The following is a 12850-nucleotide window of genomic DNA, read 5'->3' on the forward strand; positions in this document are numbered from 1 at the left end:
GAGAGGACACTGGTGAAGAGAACACTTCATGTAATGCCTTGTAATGCCCTTATTTTCATTTCACGTACAATGTACAGTTCTCCTTGTTAAAGACAATGGGATACATTTGATTTAAAGTGCTTATGTGAAAGCATAAGTTTTGGACATCACTTTGAGTGTTTTAAACTTACTTACCCGTTTCTTGTACCAAAAAATTTTAACTCAAGTTTTAAGAACGACAAACTATGGGGACATCGGTGAGCGTTGATCGGGAGAAAAAAGAGGCTGAATTTGGAGAAAAAATCTACGAAGTCGTTGATGAATACTACCCAGAAAAAAGCGAGAGTGTTACCGGAATGCTTTTAGAGGCGGATTATGATGAATTGAGGCAACTTGTTTCGACAACAGCTGGTCGCGAAGAGCTTGTGAACAGAATCCACATAGCTGCAAGGAGCTTGAATACCTTGGAGAGGTGACGTTGTACACATTAAACTTAATTAATGAACTTGAATTTTAGTGTCAAGTGTATTTATCACTGGGTCACTAACTGGCGACAATGAACAGAAATCAAAAATCAAATCAAGTTATAGGTTGCTTCATCGGAAAACCCGGAGAAAACCCCTACTTATGATGCCGACGGGCCGTGACATTGGTCAGGGTCGGCCGGGGGGGGGGTAGTGGTATACCAGTGTACCCGAAAAAAATTGGCCAAAATACCCAAAAATACCCAAAATTCATCCAAATATACCCAAAATTAATGGAAGCATTGTATACTGTATACGTCAAATTCAAAGAAAGTAATATACTGAATACCCGTATTTAAGGAAGTTCGCACGAAAATTTTCTAACCTTGATTTTTTTCTTCAAATTTTACCATTGAAAGATGATGAGTTAGTGATGTCAGAAATGCAAAAAAAATGGGGGGTCACCAACTTCGTTTTGGAGAGAACTTGCCCGGAAGAACACCCTAAATCGGAAAAAATCTGTCTTGTTTAGCGAATTAGGCCACATTGTCTGTAAGCCCACAAATATTGCAATTCCATCTTTGAAGTGAAATGTTCTCTGCCAAACTTTTGTTTTGGTGAATTTAGTTAACTGTTGAGGTTCCTAAAAGAACAAGGTCGCATTTAGCGACCATAGTTTCATGCGCCTTGCAGCCGCAAGATGGCAGGATTCCATGTCCCCAGGACAGAAATCTTGAAATTTTGTTAACTTCCCACATTGATTTTTTGTTTATTTTTGGACAATGTGGAGATAATTGTTAATAAAATCTGTTTCTGAAAAGAAAAGTAGGGGTCACCGAAGATCCAAGATAGTTAAATCCAAGCAAAGCTACAGCAATGGCCATCTGCCCTATCATTGTTCATTTTAGTACTTAGCGCATGCGCTCGATGCATGGCGGGGCATGTGAATTTGCGTGCGCTGTAAGGATGCGCAGTAGCAATGGGCACGAATGTCCTTAAGCTGCAATATACCGCATACCCGATTTGAAAAGCCCCTGTATACTGCATACCCAAAAACCCTGGCCGACCCTGAGTGGTGGGAGGCCAGTGATCTCAACACTGTGCCATCCCTTCCCCATAATTAATACCGAACTAATACCTAATTGATTAACTGGGATTGTTTTAGTCTCATAAGAGCTTGTTCCTCAGTGCTTGCCTCGTCATGTTTTGAGAAGATAGGTCTAAGGGCCTAAGTGTTAGTTAAGGGTCGAGGCAAATAGCCTCACTTGGATATGAATGTATTTGTGTTTTTGTGGTCTCAGAAGCCATTCAAGCTAATCTATTCTGGTCAACCACAAGCTGGCACTGATACACCAAAACTTGCCCTTTTTTTGTTTTGTTTTGTTTTGCTTTTGCTTTTGCTTTTGCTTTTGCTTTTGCTTTTGCTTTTGCTTTTGCTTTTGCTTTTGCTTTTGCTTTTGCTTTTGCTTTTGCTTTTGCTTTTGCTTTTGCTTTTGCTTTTGTTTTTGTTTTTGTTTTTGTTTAGTTTTGTTTTTGTTTTTTGTTTTTTTCTGTTTTGTTCTTTGTTTTGTTTTTTGTTTTTTGTTTTTTTTGGGTGGGGGAAATTGGGGAACAGGGGGATCAGAACCTCCCTCTTCCCCAGCTCCAACCGTTTTCAGTTCTGCTCCCGTCCTCTATAAATTAGGAGACTCAAAACACATTCTTGGTCATTTAGCTACGTAATTCTTAGGTGTCTCCGTTGTCACTTTGCTTGTCTTGTAGCAGTTATGCGTCCGTTATGCACCAGTCACATTGAGGCTTCAACATCTCCCCCCCGGGAAAACCCCAGGTATTTGAATTTTTGGAAAATTTTTGTTCAAATGCCCCCTTCCCAGGGCCAAAAAGCTGTTCAAATGCCTCATCATAGATCCATTTCAGGTGATCAAATGCCCCCACCTCCAAGAAAATTACCAGATTACTGTTTTAACTTTTCAGTAGCCTCTATTATGCTTCTGAAGCTGTGTATGTAAACATGGTTTAATAGACAACACCAAGGAGAACCAGGGCCCTACACGGCATGAGGCACAAGGAGGACAGGTAACAGGCATAAAGATCTCTTTCTGTGAGCCTTTCCTTTTCAACCAATCAGCCACAAATGTAGAATCTTTACCTTTGAATGCATCTAAGGTCGTCTAAAGTTTGTCTCCGCCATGATTTATCAACCCACGTGGATACGTAACATGAAATCGAGGCCAGCAATCAAATTCCCCTCCCCCTATGAGTGGTGATCAAATACCCCGCCCGGGAAGAATAAGATGATCAAATTCCCTCCCCCAGCCAGGAAAACGAGTCAAATACCCTGGGTATGCCCGGGGGGGGGGGAAGAATGTTGAAGGTTCAATTTGACGGGTACATTACGTGACAGCCGCTTGGCATTTCAAGACCTATGATGTAACCACTATGAAGGGGTTGACACTTTCAGTAGAAGTAAGCCTGTTTTTCAGCCTCAAGCGCAAATTTTTGTTTGTTTGATTGCTCACAAGATGCTAATGCAAGTCAATTATCATATTGAGCTCTTATTTTTTAGAGTATTCTAATGCATTAATAAATGACAACAAGAAGCGTTTTGCATTTTTCTCCTGCCTCCCCCCTTTTAGAACTCCCACTTACTGCCCTTTTCTCTCCCACCTCCCATACCCCTCCCATCCCCTAGTCTCCCGAGCTCCCCCCTGTCCCAGCCTCAACCATTTTGTTCTTCAATTTATTGTTGTTGATCACAGCAAAGAACCCTTTGTTTCGGCAACCAATAAAGTTCTTGGCCTTAGTGGTTGCTTAAGGCATGGCAAACGCTAAACAATTAAACCTGTGGCCCTTGAGGGAGAAGGGTCTAATTGTTTTAGTATCACCCAACTAGTTGGACAAAAAAGGCAGTAATTATGTTAGCAAATGCAAGTTGAAAAATTACTTATTTGGGAATAAAACAAAGAAAGCGTCACGCTTTTCGCTACTCAAGGACTATTACTAATGGTCCTGAGTCTAGTTGTGTAGCCAGCAGGATTTGCATTAGTCCACTAGCTGGGTGATACTAATTATTATTATTAGTTAAAAACTCTAAATTGTCATGGTATTTAACACAGTCAGATAAGCACTGACCAAGCTTTGATCTACCCTGACCTGATTGGCAGATTAATATCAATAGGTGATTTTAAGTGTGTTAGAAAACTGTTCTAAAATTGTTTAAAACAATCTACACACCAGTAATCTGCAGACTTGAAATTTGCAGGCCGGTCCATTCTGTCAGTGGCAAATCTTTGCTTGTCACTAGTCCCTTCCAGCTGCAAATGTTTGGGGGGGAGGGGGGGCAGGTACAAAACACAGTTCACCAGGAACACCAACCTCTCTCAGTTGATGCATGCAACTATGATAAGGTACTGTCATGGTTGTACTTCTTCTAAACAAGCAGCTTGTCCAAGAGAATGTGAGCCATATCTTCAGGAGCACATCTATATATTTGGGAAAAGTATCCCTGCCTTTCTGTCGGCGGTATTGTCTAAACTTCCATGCATTCCAATGTGCATCATAATTATGCATGCTGTGGCATTTTTGCCATGAAGATATAAAATCAATATCATGAGATACTACAGTAACAGTGCTCTTTCATGGCTATAGTTTTCCAGTAAATGTTAAGACTACCATTATTTTGCTGTACTAAAATAGTGCATTGTCTTCTCAAAATTGGCTGTGAGGAATGGAACTTTGGTGTAGCGAGGTACTGGAATGAAGGGCAGATAAGGATGTGGTTGTTTTATAGAAATTGCTCACATTCTGTCAAGGATTTTTGGTATTTTAGAGGCATACCCAAAGACTTCCCTACAGGATAGAGCTCAAAATCTTGAATACTTGCTTAACTACCGGAACTGTTAAGTTTTCCATCCTGGCCACACGAAAAAGGTTTGGGGACCAAAATCCTTGTGTCTGGTTAGAACCTAAAAATTGGACTTGTTAAAAGCATATTACATGTATCACTAAAGATATATTTATGAAGTGGCTTCCTGCCAGATGGATCATCAATAGCAATAGACTACCAAACTCAGCTTAGATATTAGACAATTTATGTGGAGGTTAAGTAAAGCCCTAAATGGTAATGTACTAGTTTGGTTGCTCTGTCTACTTGAATTGCAAACAAGGAGGCAAACATTTTATAAAAAATAATATTTTAATTTTCTTGATGTTTTCTTTTCACAGGGAGAATTGTAAAGAGAACAAGAATGAAGACTATGGGTTCCATGACATGAATAAAAAACCTAATGACTTGGATGCTGAACAGTCCCATTTTCAGGAAAAATCTAAAGAATCTGCAGGCCAGTGTGATTTTCCTGACAAAAAACAGGCCCTGGGTGAAACACTGTTTTCTTTCATAGAAAATAAGCACCCTACAAATGCTGAAAGATTGACAGGAATCTTGTTAGAAATGGATGTTCAAAGTTTGGAACTCCTCATCAAAGATACTGACTTGTTAGAAAACAAGATTGAGGAAGTTATGGAATGTTTGCAAAATTTTGCAGAACCAAACCAAAATGGTGAAGATAAGGTTATTTTGGAAACCGAGTTGGATAAGACAGTGATTGGTGAAGAACTGTATGATTTGGTATGTAGTTTCAGTGTAGAACACGCTGACAAGATAACAGGAATGCTTCTTGAAATGGACTTGGAAGATTTAAAGATCATAGTTAAAGATAATGTTGCCCTAGAAGAGAAAGTGACTCTTGCCTTAGAAGCATTAAACAACCAGATAAAGGAATCTGAGGTAACCACCTCTGTGCCTGAAAAGAAGTCAGATAAAACACTAATTGGTGAAAAGCTTTATCACTTAATTTGTGAGGGGTATCCTGATCATGCAGATAAAATCACAGGAATGTTACTGGAACTTGATGTCAAAACCCTGGATAAGTTGCTTGAGGATCCTGAAGCACTTAAAGACAAAGCATCGCTTGCAGCTAATGCCCTCTACAAAACAAACAGTCAAAATGAGATTACTTGTTCTTTAGATGAAAGACGGAACGGTTTGGACTCAGAAATAAGACACTGTTAAACAAGATAGCCTCCATTGTACACCTCCTTAGAGGGAAAGTAATCAGGTCATTTGTAGGGCTGCAACGATACACCGGTGCACCAGTGAATCGCGATATTTTTTGCCACGATACGAATATCGATATTTAAGCAACAAAATTATCGCGATATTATTATTATTATTCGTGAACATTCGATACAATGATGTATCGAGATATGTATCGTAGATCGTGGCACTTGTATCGAGATGTGTATCGTACCATGAGAAAATGTATCGTTGCAGCCCTAGTCATTTGTTAAGAATATTGACAACCTCGTTCCCAGGGTCTCTCTTTTCTGCCTGATTTGTCGTTGAGGAGAACGACAATGGAGCCAGAGAAAAGAGACCGTGGGAACGAGTTTGAAGGCGTGCCTGGAAGGAAAAGACAGGCCGGTTTTTTCCTCGGCTTTCAAGCAAACACCAAAATATTTGAATCTGGCATACTACAATAAACATAATTTCAAGGCTCTCTGGAATAAAATCAGGATTTGTGAGGGGTTTTTCCTCATAGGGCAATGGTGGTGCCTTTTGTTAAAGAGAATCAAAATTAAATGAAAGAGAGAACTGATCGTTGCACTTAATACCTTGACAATTCAAGCCATTGTCTCTTATCGGAAGCTCGCTCCTTTGAAGCGTTTAACTCTGGTTCAGAGCTGAGGTTTTTTTAAGTGCATTTTCCCGTGCGTAAGGCTTTGATCTTGCACGAGCAAGTTCATACGATTTCTTATTTCTTATATACTCAACAAAATTGCTCCATCCCCTTGTTTCCATAGCGACTTCCATATTTCACTCTATAAAGACTAACTATAACCTATTTATGCATTCGTCATTGACCAATGAGAAACGCGATATTTTGTTGAGTATATAATAAATAAAAAATCAAAATTCTGGAACGAGCTTTTGGATAAAAGCCTCAAAAATGAACATCGACGAAGCGTTTTCGGTCGGGCGATATGATCTCAAGTGGTTATACATTGACTTCAAGTTTCCACTCAAAGTAAAGTACCCTGTGGTAAAAAAGTCACTTCCTTGTTTTCTTCAGATTTTGAAACTGTGTTTGCTTAACACCTGTCTGGCAAAATTTTCAGCTTTGATATTTATCCAAAGGCCGTTTACTTTGAGTGTAAGTTTTGGATTTCACGGGCTGCCATTGCTCACGTTCAAAACTGACCGATTGCAGGGGCACCCAGCGAGAATATAGTTTAAAACCACTTAAACATAGCATTGTATGTATTTTAGTATTTTAACGGTAGATATAGGCATATTCAGTTTTTATCCCCTAAAAATTTTTCATCTGTTCGGATATCTTAGCTGAAAGTCTAGTGATCCGGAAATTAATATAGGGATCAAAACTTACCTTTTCGAAAATTTCAGTCAAAAAGGCTCCCGAAAATTCTAGGTGACCTTTTTAGGGTAAAAACCCGTTAAAAATGGGCAATTATACTATTTTTCAGATGTTCGAAAATCCTAGGAGAGGCAGGAAAGCAAGAAATTTTACAACAACTGTTCCGAAAATTCTAGATCTCAAATTGTCTTCCGCACAGATATTTTCCGAAAATTGACGTCGGGTGCCCCTGCGATTGGACCACAGAGGGTTGGATCTAGGGAAAAGTGGCGTTAAAAGGCTCAGTAAGTAAAAATTTCAGCGCGTGAATGCAGCTTATTATATACAGCTGTTTCGAGAAAGGTTGTCCAAAAGAAGCCTAAGAGCGTTCGGGACAATCGCGAAAGGTAGTATGGGACTACAGAGATAATAGATAGCCAAAGAGGCGCGTAGCGCCGAGTTGGCTATAATCATCTCACATCCAACAAGCGCGAGTGGAATAATTGTTTTATTAAAAACGCTCCCAAAATATAGAAAACTAAATCCATAGTTTCTTGGTGTGTTAACTGTTCTCAGACTCTAGTAAGCTGTATTTTCACATAGATAAATTGCTCATTTCCGGGAGCTCGTAACAAGGTTTGCACCTACTATATCTCCCAATGGAGTTGTCGCTTTAATTTTCAAACCGTCCATATTTAGGACAGAGTTCCCTCCAAATATACTACTGTCTTTTAACCAATCAGCACGATGTCTCCTTTCACGTCAAATGCATAAATTAAACAAGAAAAAAATAACCAGGCCTAAGAAAAAGGACACACAAGGGTGCCTTCGATTGACCGTATTCCGGAATAGGAATATATGGAATACAAGTTAGAAACCCTTCGTTTTTACGGAGATTCACATTGAAATTGTCAAACACCTGGTAAAATGCTATTTTAAAAATACCATTTAAATCATCACTCCACATATTTTTATTCCGGAATAGAGTCAATCAAACGCACCTTCAAGCGAGGGAATTAGTTTCTCCCCTTTCGTGATGAGCTTCTGTCATTTCCTTAATTCATATGCTCTTCTACTTCCATAAATTATTCATTTTATGCGAAACAGTACCCCATGAACTGCTGTGTATTTGTGTCACGGCTTTTTCGAATATTGTTTTATTTTTAGATTAATTAATTTTCACTTTTTAAGAAATTGGCTCCAAGCGTCTCTTCAGTAATAGATCAAAGATGTCGTGAAAAATGTGGTAAGAACAAAAAGGTGTGTGGCTGAGAACCAATCAAACTTCATCATCATTGAGATTATTGTATAAAACCCTTTACATTGAGAATTCTATGGTTACAGGTGCAAGCTGAATTCGTCTCTAAAAACTTGTCTTAATTTTAGCTTTATTTGTTAGAACACCGTGATCTCATGACGAAGACCTAGTATGGAAGTCACTACGTTCCTTGATAGGGATTCCTTTCAGAAATCAGACTTTAAGTACTAGTAATTTGAGGCCTTTTTATTCCACTAAATATTAGCTAGAAAATCCACGAACAGGTTGTTTTCCTGGCGTCGAAGTCTTGTTTTTCAGTTCCACGTAAGTCGACGCGGAAATAGACTTCTTTTTCAGTTTGTACCTGCCAACCCAGGGGGACGGGGAACTGTTTCTCAGCGAGTACACTCCCCTTCTTGTGTCTTGTTTTGACGGAAGTCGAGGGGACAGTCGGGGGTCTGATTCGTTCGGAAATGTGATAGGCTCAGATCGTAAGCTGCAGTTTGTAGCGGTCCCAGAGAGCACTGCTCCGTCTCGGCAAGGTGGTGTGTTGGGATTTGGAACTAGCTCTTCGAGAGTAACCTCCTATTTAAACAACAAAGACATACATTTGCTTCTTCTCTGATGTCATAAAATCGAATCAAAGTCCCTTATTGCCTCCTGGCTAGCCCAAGAAGGCGTCAGTGTTTTGAGTTCAAATCCGTCAGAGCCATTAGGACTGAGGAGGTATTGAGGAGGTACCGGGACAAACTCGGACCGTCATGAACACGTACCAATATGAAATTTTTGCAACTGCTTTATACATAAAACCCTGGACGAAATGCTTGGTGCATGGTTGATATCTTTTCGTCTAACAAATATATTGCTGCCCCAAAAGCATACAAGCTTGAAATTTCTGGACCCGTTCTGAAATTTGTTGTCATTTAAATTAGAACGGTACGAAGAGAAGAATTCAGACCTGTACGAGAGTTTCTTGTCTCGGTCCAGCAACTGAGACGAAGTCAGACCGGTCTCATGTAAACGCAATGGAGGCCGATACGAATAACTCATGCCAATCTGAGTTCGTCCCGGTCTCATGTAAAAACCCCTCGAAACCTAGGGATTTTCCTCAAATGACGTCATACAGTAAAATTAGGGAGCTTACGAAACGAAGACGACGACGGCTGCGAGGACTTCATTTAAAAATACGAGTTCGCGTTATTTATATCACTACGAAACTATTTCATGTCGTTTCGCGGTAAAAATGTGTAGTAACTGTTGAGGAATTAAACTGGTACGAGTGGGTTGGAAGCGTAGAGAGAGAACTGAAAACTCATCGTCATGTGCTAACGTCCTCCACAGAACCTTGAATTTGGTCATTTCACGTCGTCATTTAGGAGATGAAGGCAAAGAAATGTACCGAAATGTAAAACGCACGTGCAGAGCGTGCAGAGCCATTGTTTTTGCTCACTAAACCTATTGTTTTGTAGCGTCGTCGTTGCCGTCGGCGTCGTCGTTTCGTAAGCTCTCTATTGGCTCCGATAAAGTCATCGAGCGATACCCTGGGGCCTGTTTCTCGAAAGTCCCGAAACTTTACGGGCCATTTTCGAGTGTCCCAATTCCCTTTGTATCTCAAGAAGGGAGGGGGTTTAAGTCGTCAAACTTCATAGTCATTTTTCTTTTTGTTACCTTGAAGCATGTGAAAAGATCGGCTTTCCAAAACAAGCGGTTGGCAATTTCACAGATGGCTTTTCGAGACTTTCGAGAAACGGGTCGGGTCGGGTTCTGGAACTCAGACGACCCGCAGAATTTCGGCTCGTTTACGAAATGTTCGAAAAGCTGATCGAAAATTTAAATTTAAGCAGTGGCTGTTCATGATTAAAATTACAGGAAATTCCGGGAAATGAGCTCCCTTATGGTAAGTTTGTTGTGCTAAACAAGTTTACACAAGTTTTCCTGTCTGTGTTTTTTTTAACAAAGCAAAACAACTGATTGTGAGGGATTCCTTTTCTGCGATCGACTCCAACTGTCCTAGGAAAATGGTTAACCGTTTCTCACATCTATAAATCCCCTCTCGATTTTGGTTAAGAAGGAAAAAGTATTCAAATTGCACTCAATTCATAAGATAAGGATACTTCAACATTTTTTAGTCCAACGAAATCAATAATGAAAAACTTGCTTTGCGTGTCTAATTTCTTTTCTCTCGTTCTGTTTGTTTTTTGTTTGTTTTCTATACAAGCAGGCACAGTTATTTTTTGTTTTCACACCAAATTAAAATCTTTAAATTCATTGATATCCAGCCATTTCAGATTACGTGCCAATATGCGACTTCTTTGTCACAACTTTCAAGAAACGGAAAATATTTTGAGCCCCTTTCAGGAAATCTGCTGCGCTCCTCCAAACCTAATAAAATTAAAGTATTCATCTTAAAAATTGCCAATATCAATTTGTCATTTTCGTATATAATTTATATCTTGCCACCATTAAGCCGGCATAAAAGGCTAAAGCTTGTGGTTTGTAAGGCGAATTGAAATATTTTCTTGAAGAAGTAAAGAAATCGAAGACTATTTGTAAAATGATTAGTACGTTGAGAGTAACCAAATTATAATTTGCGCTGTATTCGTTTTCCATGGCAACATTGACTCGTCTCATCTGTTTCACTCAGAAGGAACTTTTGTCTCTCTAGTTGCATGCACAAGTAGAAAAAGATAAATTTACTCTCTTAAGAATCCAAATAATCAATTTTCAAGAAGTATGGTTTCTTTTGTTGATTGGTTTTGGAAAACAATAGTTTGGTGGTTTTATTCACTGACCCCAAAACACCAAATTGTCGAAGCACTGTCTCATTTTGTTAATTGAGCAAAAAGCTTTTAGCGGTAAACAACGTATTGTCTAAAATGTTGATGTCATATGCAGCATTCGACGATTCATTTTGAAAGCTGTTTCTTGATCAAGGCGGCAAATTCAGTTGATTATTTCAGAATTAACAGAATACTGACCAGGGCACCCAACGAGAATATAGTTCTAAACCACAAAACATCGCTTTGTTAAACATATTTTCGTATTTAAACGGAAGATATAGGCATATTTTTTATCCCCTAAAAATGTTTCATCTGTTCGGATTTCCTAGCTGAAAGTATATTGATTCGAAAATTATAGGGATCAAAGCTTATCTTTTCGAAAAGTTCAGCCAGAAAAAAGGCTCCCGAAAATTCTAGGTGACCTTTTTAGCGTAAAAATCCGTTTAAAATGGGCAATTATACCATTCTTTAGATGTTCGAAAATCCTAGGACAGGCAGGCAAGCAAGAAATTTTACAACAAATGATCCGAAAATTCTAGGTCTCAAATCGCCTTCCGAACAGATATTTTCCGAAAAGTGACGTTGGGTGCCCCTGACTGACGCAGGCATAGGTTACATGTAAAAGGGGGAACAGGGCGAATAAAGAAAAGCATGGTTTAAGTTTATCACCATGGTTGGTCTATGGCGATGGTCTTTTTCAAACTGAACGTAAGTAGACTTGAAGAATCCATAGTTTCCTAAGCCTACAGTTGACAGCTTAGGTCGTGAGCAACCACAGTGTTAATTCATAAGCCATGGGACTTCTGGTGTTTTTTTTAATTTCAGCGCGAAGGTAGTTTTGTAACTTAAGTTGGGTTTGGAGGGTAGGGGAAGGTTTATCTTGCGCAACTGAAACTAGGAGCTTCAAATTGTAATTAAAGTGAAAATATAAACTTACACGTACATTGTGTATTTCCTTATAAGCACAAGGTAATCCTGCATTTATGGACCGGACTCGCGATGGAAAAAACCCGTTGAAGATTCTCTTCGGCCTATGGACAGGCTTAATTTCTTGGTAGAACTTGAGCGCGTTAAAATCGATGATACTTGGGCAGCTAAATTGTTTCTTGTTATTCGCATTTTTGGGCTCCTCCGTTAGCTTTCTTGAATCAATTCGTTCGCCATTACTTGTTTGTTTGTCAAAAAGCACCGCGGATGCATATGTTGACCTGCATGACACACTTGTAGATGCCGGGAAGAAGAATTTCTTGTCTACAGAAAGAACTTTGTCGTCGAGGTCCGGTAAAACTACAACTTTCAAAGATGACAAGCCGTCCATTAGCAAGGGGAATGTCTGTTTCCGAGAGAAAGTTCTCTCCGCCCAAACTGAACAATTTGAAGACAATCAAGCATGAACTGATTGATGCCGTCTCGTCAGCTGCACGACTTACGTAGGTTTCTTGTTAACAATCAAGGGCAGTCAGTCGAGCTCTGTTATGCAAACGATCTTCTAGAGGAAGGATTTGACTAAGAAAGCCTTCTGTCTATAATGGAAAGGCCGACAACCAATTAAATTGGAACAAGATTATCAAACTGTGTGGGTAAAATAATTATCTAAAGACCTTGGTTTATAACCAACGGCTGTGTGATGTCATTAGTCGCATACACGGAAATCATTAAATTTTAAGTATGGACGAATTGCTCGCTCCCATTTTTTCCGGCGTTTGCAAGGAGCCGTTGAACTCATTATTGATTTGGTAGTCTCAAATCGCGTTTCTACCTTGCAGTTTGCATTTGACTACAAACTCCAATCAATAATTGTTATTATTCTACCTACACGATTTCCGCTATTGAAAGAGGAGATTACCGAATTAGATAGTCAACGAAATTTATGCAGTAACGTTTCTTTGCGCTCGCCGCCTTTTGTATTTAAGGATTGTTTTCTCCCAACGCGCCAGACGCGCTCAAACCATTAAG

The 12850-nt window shown here is 39.4% G+C and overlaps 2 protein-coding genes across 7 annotated transcripts; one reads left to right on the forward strand and one right to left on the reverse strand.

The window, feature by feature from the left end:
• Positions 1-40: 40 nt before the first annotated feature.
• LOC137969520 (uncharacterized) lies at positions 41-8276 on the forward strand. Of its 4 annotated transcripts, none has more exons than XM_068815802.1 (3): positions 313-451; positions 2418-2519; positions 4668-8275. In XM_068815802.1, exons 2-3 carry the CDS (start codon positions 2500-2502, stop codon positions 5512-5514), a joined length of 867 nt encoding a protein of 288 aa, XP_068671903.1. In that variant the 5' UTR covers positions 313-451; positions 2418-2499; the 3' UTR covers positions 5515-8275. The 4 variants fall into 4 exon arrangements, with proteins under 4 accessions (XP_068671901.1, XP_068671903.1, XP_068671902.1 ...); XM_068815801.1 differs by lacking the exon at positions 313-451 and adding an exon at positions 2158-2271; XM_068815803.1 differs by lacking the exon at positions 313-451 and adding an exon at positions 2181-2271 and having other exon boundaries at positions 2467-2519; positions 4668-8276.
• A 93-nt stretch (positions 8277-8369) lies between these two features.
• On the reverse strand, positions 8370-12640 carry LOC137969521 (uncharacterized). Of its 3 annotated transcripts, XM_068815805.1 has the most exons (3): positions 12496-12640; positions 11832-12417; positions 8370-8699 (listed from the first exon to the last, which is right to left on the reverse strand). In XM_068815805.1, the coding sequence occupies exons 2-3, from the start codon at positions 12210-12212 to the stop codon at positions 8376-8378; spliced, it is 705 nt and encodes a 234-aa protein (XP_068671906.1). In that variant the 5' UTR covers positions 12213-12417; positions 12496-12640; the 3' UTR covers positions 8370-8375. The 3 variants fall into 3 exon arrangements, with proteins under 3 accessions (XP_068671906.1, XP_068671907.1, XP_068671905.1); XM_068815806.1 differs by having other exon boundaries at positions 11838-12640; XM_068815804.1 differs by having other exon boundaries at positions 11832-12640.
• Positions 12641-12850: the final 210 nt, after the last annotated feature.

This window comes from Montipora foliosa, chromosome 9, assembly GCF_036669935.1.
Source record: "Montipora foliosa isolate CH-2021 chromosome 9, ASM3666993v2, whole genome shotgun sequence".
Lineage (NCBI taxonomy): Eukaryota > Metazoa > Cnidaria > Anthozoa > Scleractinia > Acroporidae > Montipora > Montipora foliosa.